Raw genomic sequence first — 7,558 nt, forward strand, 5'->3', positions numbered from 1 at the left:
AAAAAAAAAAAAAAAAAAATTGAGATTTGTTTTTTTGCTTTCATTCACCAGCCTCTATGATAGTCCTGATTGGGCTACAATGTGTGACCCTGAATGCGCAAAGAAAGAGTGGATTAACAAAATGCCTATACCTTCTCTGGAGTTCTTGGGTGGTGCAAACTGCTAATGCTCTTGGCTGCTAACCAAAGGTTGGCAATTCAAGTTCACCCAGAGGTCCCTTAGAAGAAAGTCCAGGTAAATAACTTCCTCAGTCTTTCCCTTCACTAAAAATGGAAAAGAGCTTCAGTGAGAACCTTTTTTCAAAGTCTCCAAGTGAAAAGAAGGAGCTCTGGTAGTGCATTGGGTAAAGTGTTTGACTGCTAACCAGAATGTCAGTGGTTCAACCCCACCAGTTGTTCCATGGGAGGAAGATGAGGCAGTCTACTTCTGTAAAGATTTATAGCCTTGGAAACCAAACGGGGGTCACTATGAGTCAGAATTGACTTGATGGCAGTGCACTGGGTAAGTGAAAAGAACAGAGTAATATTAAGTGGGCTGAGAAGAAAGGAAAACTCTTTAGCCTTCTTGGGACATGGTATGGTGTAGACTAAGCTCTGAAATCAAACAGACATGATTTAAATATACTTGTGCTTCTGGCCAACACCTTGCCCAAAAGATGTAATATCCCCACAAGACTACAGTTTCCCAAATTTTAAAAGAGGGATAATAATAGGTACTTCATAAGGTGAGAGGATTAAATGAGAATATACATGTAATATGCGTATAATGTAATATGATCAAGAACCAAGGGTATTAAAGGAAGAAGTCCAAGCTGCACTGAAGGAATAAGCAAAAAACAAAGCTCCAGGAATTGACTGACTACCATTGAGATGTTTCAACAAACGGATGCAGTGCTAAGGTGCTCACTCATTTATGCCAAGAAATCTGGAAGACAGCTACCTGGCCACCTGACTGGAAGAGGTACATATTTGTGTCCATTCCAAAGAAAGATGATTCAACAGAATGTGTAAATTATCAAACAGTATCATTAATATCACACACAAATAAAATTTTGCTGAAGATAATTAAAAAATGGTTGCAACACTACATCTACAGGGAACTGCCAAAAATTCAAGTTGTATTCAAAGGAAGGTGTGGAACGAGGGATATCATTGCTGATGTCAGAGAGATCTTGGCTGTAAGCAAAGAATACCAAAAAGATGTTTATCTGTGTTCTATTGACTATACAAAGGCATTCAACTCTGCACATCATAACAAATTATAGATAACATTGCAAAGAATGGAAATTCCAGAACACTTAATTGTGCTCATGAGGAACTGGAACATAGACCAAGAGGCAGTTGTTCAAACAGAACAAGGGGATACTGCAGGTGTTTAAAATCAGGAAAGGTGTGTGTCAAGGTTGTATCTTTTCACCATATTTATTCAATCTGTATGTTGAGCAAATAAGCTGGGATCTGGACTATATGAAGAAGAACACAGCATTAGGATTGGAGGAGGACTCATTAACAACCTACGATAGGCATATGACACAGCCTTGCTTCCTGAAAGTGAAGGTGACTTAAAGCACTTACTGATGAAGATTAAGGGCTACCATCTGCAGTATAGATTACACCTCAACATAAAGAAAATGAAAATCCTCACAACTGGACCGATATGCAGCATCATGATTAATGAAGAAAAGATAGAAATTGTCGATGATTTCATTTGACTTGGATCTGCAATCAATGCCTATGGAAGTGGCAGTCAAGAAATAAAGTAATGCATGGCATTGGGCAAATCTGCTGGGGGGGGGGACCTCTTTTAAGCGTTTAAGAGCAAAGTTGTTACTTTGAATACTAAAGTATGTCTGACCCGAGCTATGGTATTTTCAATAGGCTCATATGCATGTGAGAGCTGGACAGTGAATAAGGAGGACCTCAGAAGAATTGAGGCATTTGAACTGTGGTGTTGGCAAAGAATATTGAATGTACCTGGACTTCTAGAAGAATGAACAAATCTGTCTTGGGGAGAGGACAGCCAGAATGCTCCTTAGAAACAAAAATGGCCAGACTTCATCTCTCATATTTTGGTGATGTTGTCAGGAAGGACCAGTCTCTGGAGAAGGGGACCATGCTAGGTAAAAGTAGAGGGTCAGCAAAAAAGGGGAAGACCCTCAATAAGATGGACTGACACACTGGCTGCAGCAAAGGGCTCAAGCATGGCAATGACCGTGAGGATGGCACAGGAGCGGACAGTGTTTCATTCTGTTGTACACAGGGTTGCTGAGTAGAAACTGACTGGACGGCACCTAACAGCAGCAAAAGCATAGCATAGTGCTTGGCATTGAGTAAACAGTGTTTACCTTTGTTTCTTTAATTATAAAACAGTAATTAAAACCTGCTTTCTTTCACAGACAAAGGAAAAAATCAATGAAATTGATTCTCAGCGGTAGCCAACTCCCTTTCAGAAAGCCTGTGATCCTGCAGATGCAGTAGCCTCTGAGCAGACTAAATAACCTCCTTGTGTGTTTTAAAGGATGAGAATTCACAGGCTAGTGTGAACTTACATGCTTTATGCATTATCCCTATTGAAGATTACAGACAAAGGAGGGCAACAGCAAGATAGCAACAGGGGAAAGCTAGGACAGCTATCATAGAAACTGGTGGCTCATAGCATGCCAGGGACTTCAGAAGGACCAGAGCAGATGACACAATGACATGTAGATGATAATTCCTGCCATACCTGACTTTGCAAATGTGAGTTCAATTTGATAGTTAATAGCATCTGCTATGAATCTAGCACACAAAGTGTTTTGCGAAGGTAGCTGAAAGGTCTTTGATACCAACAACTAGACAAGAAATTGAGTATCTTGAAAGTTCTTTTTGCATGCTTAGTAAAGGGAGCTATTTCAGCTCTAACCTGAACATTTAAAGGAATCAGTCCTGTTGTGTTTATGTGAAAAAGAAAAACTCTAATTTTGTGCCAGGAGGCATGACAGGCATTTTACATTAAATATTTTAACTTATCACAGAACTCTGAAGAGCATACCATTATAGCTTTTCACAGATTAAGAAACTGAGGTTCTAAGAAGTTAAATAATCTTCCCAGGGTCACACAGTCAGGGGTGGAGGCAGAATTTAAAATGGCGGAGTGCCTAAGACATTTGATTGCTAACCAGAGGGCTGGTGGTTCAAATCCACCAGCTACTCCTTGGAAGGAAGGTTGGGCAATTCACTTCCATAGTGATACTGCCTCGGAAACCCAAGGAGGGGTCGCTATGAGTCGGGGCCGACTCGACGGCAAATAACAACAACAACAAATGGCAGTGAGTTTGGTTTGGTTTTTGGTTCAACCATATGCAAAACCTATGGGCTTTACTCAACAAGAATGGTAAGTCACTCTTATCCACCCGCTGTAGTGGGCCATGCCTTTCCTATCTTCTGAAAAAGATCCATTCAGTGTTATTGATGCACACAGCTTTGAGGAATGTCCTTGGTGCCTGTGATACAATGCAGAGTAAGATGGCACAATAAACAAGCATTTGCCTTTAAGATAAGAGGCCTGAGCTCAGATCTAACATGGTTCTTTCCTAGTTGTACAGTGTTGCACCCATTACTTAATCATCTCTAAGCCTAGTTTCTTCATCTGTAAAATTCCCTCACTTCATAGAGTTGTCAAAATCAAACATGGCACTTATAGGTAGATCTGCTTTTCTATTTGTAAGGCTTTAGGCAAGTGTCAGCTATTATTACTATTCAATTATTTTTAATTCCACTATGGTCTTGCTTTTGAATTTTGTAAATATCTCTTAACACCTTATCATTCTCATCTATATAAGTAGAGCTGATGATACAGCATATTTTAGTAGTACTCTCCAGCAGCAGCTCTCAAACTTTAGAGAAGCATTTGGGGTTTTGTAAAAAAAGATTCCTGGGCCCAGTGATTATGATTCAACAAGGCTAGGTAGAGCCTTGTGTTATTCCAGAAGCATTCACACCAGGGGATTGGTAGTTTTGTGGTAGAATTCTCACCTTCCAAGCAGGAGACCCATTCTCAGGAAATGTGTCTCATGTGCATCTGTCAGTGGAGGTGTGCATGTGGCTATGATGCATTTACTTCCATTGTGCATGGGGCCTTCATGAGTCAGGGGCTGACTTGCTGCTGAGGACAACAAGAAGGATCCCATGTTATTCTGATGTAGATTATATGTGATCACTCTTTGGAAAAAAGCGACCCTGAAACTCCATATTATAAAGAACTGTGTTACCTATGAGTAAGGAACTTGACCAAGATCACCCATACAGTCAGTAACACAGTCAGTCCCCAATCTTTGAGTCCCAATATCTTGATCCTGTTCCTTTGATCACATGACTTGGATTCAAAAATAACATCCAAATCCACTCCTGGTCACTGGGTTTACACAAAGGGTTTAATTCTCGACTAGACAACTGAATCTTCCAGCACTCCACAAATACCTTCCATGGGCTAACTGAATGTCACTGCACCTTTCTTTTTCCTCTGCAGACACGTTCGCAAGCAAAGTGGCCGCCACTCAGGACCAGTATGCAGATGCATCCATAGGTAACGTCACAGGCAGCAATGCAGTCAATGTCTTCCTGGGAATTGGCGTGGCCTGGTCCATCGCTGCCATTTACCACGCAGCCAATGGGGAACAGTTCAAAGTGTCCCCTGGCACACTAGCTTTTTCTGTCACTCTCTTCACCATTTTTGCTTTCATCAATGTGGGGGTCCTGCTGTATCGGCGGAGGCCAGAAATCGGAGGTGAGCTGGGTGGGCCCCGGACTGCCAAGCTCCTCACATCCTGCCTCTTTGTGCTCCTGTGGCTCTTGTACATTTTCTTCTCCTCCCTGGAGGCCTACTGCCACATAAAAGGCTTCTAAAGGAACAATCAGATATAGTAAATTTATATATATATATAAATATATATATATACATATATATACATAAAGATTTATGTATAAAGAACAGAGGAAACTGACATTTGTCATGTTCACTTACCTGCTGATGGAATCCAACTTCAAGACCATACTCTGTACTAGGGCCGAAGTAAGAAACCATCACTTCCCATTCACAGGGGCATCGTCATGTTGAACAAGGCACGGAGGCAGGGCCATCTACAGCTTGGCCTACAAGGTGGTTGTACTCTCTCCAGGTTGATCAAACATTCAGGCTTTAATTTGTTCTCTGGCTTTTGCTTTTATTTTTGGTGGGGTTTGGGAGGTGGTTGGTGTTTGGCTTTTGCTTTGTTTTATTTTGTTTTGGGGGGAGGGTTAGGGTTTCTGCTTCGCTCTGTGAGAGGTGATGACCAATCCAAAAGTAAATGATTTGTTGGAAAAAAAAAAAAAAAAGTAAACCATTAAGATTCCTATATTCTCCCTCCAACATTTTACATATTATTTGAGGTTAAGGAAGTATCAGGGCATAGAAGAACACAGAAGGACTCTTCAATATATTACCATATTTCATGCTTATATTTGGAATTGCCTCCAGGAAGCAGTTCAGGCGCTCAGATGGAGCCAGGAAAAGTGATGGTTCTAGATACAGTCTGATTAATGGTATGGTGCCTTGAAGTCTTTGTTCAACAGGTACAGGGATCATGTGCCTAGATTCCCAGGAACATGTAAAATCCTTTAGTTCTTACCTTTTTAGCTCTGAACTGTGATTAGCAAGGCCCTTACTCCAGTGTTCCAGCCCAGAGACTTCTCCTAGATCCCTCTTCCTAACCCTCTTCTTCCTACCCACCAACTCCAATGCAAACGGGAAGAATAACCCCATTCAAAGAGCATATCATCCTTTTCCATTTGCATCAATATGTATCCCAGGCCCATGTTGCTGCTGCCTGGGATTGTCTGTCAGTTTTCTTTTCAAAAGCATCCATGGCCTGCACAAACTTGTTCCAGTCCTGACTGAACATTTGCTCCTTCTTCCTTCATGTGCCTGTTTGGGAATGTTGTTGTGATAACTTGTTACACAGTGCATGGATGAAAAACAAAACAAAACAAAGCGTATCTGTATATAGTAGAGTATAGCATATACTGTTCTCCCATTTAGCAATGTTGATTGGACATTGAAGACATAAGTGAGTTTTCTTTTCACCTGATTTGTTACTTTTTGTATTGCTGTTAAGTTTCATTATCACTGAAGATAAAATGGCTCATATATTCGTGGATCTGCACATTCATTTCTAAGAAGCAATAACTGTCATGTGGGAAGTTAATGTCATTGAGAGGACAGCAGGCAAACTACAGAGTATCTTCATGGAAAAATAGCCATGGGGAACATATCAGAGGCCTCTAAGAGTCACCTGCTAATTCAGGAAGGCCAAGGAGAAAGGTGTTACAGAGAAGGAGATGAGTTAGACGTGCCTGGGCTTTGAGAGCCCCCATTTCCATGACACCGCTTCCCCCAAAGTATTTATTTCACATCTGCTCTGTCTGGCACAGATGGTAGATAGTGCTGGTTTGCTCCTTTTATTTTATTTTATTTTATATTTATGTAAAAAGCTATTTTGAGCCCTGCTTCTTTCACCTTGCAGACCCTTCTGATTGTATCTGTAGTTACGCAGTAGGAAAGAAGTCAGGGTGACCCATGGGCCTTTCAGAGTGTGTCTCCTCTACTTAAGACTAAAGATCAGCAATTAGATGAGAAGATGAGTGCCTCCCAGGAGGATTGCACTGGGAGCTTTTTAACCCTTAAATAGAAAAAGAATGGCTCTTTCTATTTCAGAATACCAAAGAGCATGTGTAACCTAGTGTTGCAAAGTAGTGAGTCCAACACTGAGGACAAATAAGGTGACTTTGGCCACCTCTTAGGGGCTTTCCTCCCTACAAGGAACCCCAGGCCAGAGACTCTCCTGGCTTTTTGTTCTAATTCAAAGATACTTAAGAAATAAAAGGCATTGAAACTTACTTTCTCTTCTTCCTCCTGGTTATCATAACTTTTCTTCAATTAATAAACATTCAATGATTGAATAAAGAAATTAAATTGAATGCTGCTTACCCACACAATATGCCAGGTACTGTGCTACATCCTGTGTACTTAACCAGAAACCAGATGGCCCAGATACTTGCCTTCAAGGGGTTACAGTTAATGTGACTGCTATTTCCATAAGTAGAAGTTAATACAGCCATATGGAAACAGCTTCATCTTACAAGGAAAAACATAATTAGGAAACTCTTTTAAAATAAACACATTGAAATTGTACAAATTCAATTGTCCCAGTGTCTCAAATATTGGAATTCTTTAACTAAGAGAGTGTAAAGCATAGGTTTAGAAGAGAACTAAATTTATCTTTGGCTAATCTTGCCCCATTTTAAAACAAGGAGTACAATCTTGTTGGTGATCCAGATCAGTGAAGGCTCACTTAGTCTACTTTTTATCTTTGTTGGGCAATACACCCCACCTCTCCACCTTTGTTACTCCTCGTCTGTGCTCACCATTCATACCTGACTTGCCATGGTGGCCTAACACTGGTTCACCGGTGGCCCAACTCCTTTGGAAGCACCTTCTAGCCCATCCTTTTTTTTTTTCCTTTAGATTTACCTAATGGAAACCT

At 40.8% G+C, this 7,558-nt stretch overlaps 1 protein-coding gene across 1 annotated transcript in view; it reads left to right on the forward strand.

Moving 5' to 3' along the window:
- Window positions 1-4,883, forward strand: part of SLC8A1 (solute carrier family 8 member A1) — a 467,813-nt gene extending 462,930 nt beyond the window's left edge. The window contains exon 10 of the mRNA XM_007945027.2: window positions 4,507-4,883. Within this exon, the coding sequence (XP_007943218.1) occupies window positions 4,507-4,883 (377 nt within the window). The remainder of the gene's footprint in view (window positions 1-4,506) is intronic.
- The last annotated feature ends 2,675 nt before the right edge of the window (window positions 4,884-7,558 follow it).

The sequence above is a fragment of the Orycteropus afer genome, unplaced genomic scaffold (assembly GCF_000298275.1).
Source record: "Orycteropus afer afer isolate SDZICR_OR568_19922 unplaced genomic scaffold, OryAfe1.0 scaffold00131, whole genome shotgun sequence".
In the NCBI taxonomy this organism is placed as follows: domain Eukaryota; kingdom Metazoa; phylum Chordata; class Mammalia; order Tubulidentata; family Orycteropodidae; genus Orycteropus; species Orycteropus afer.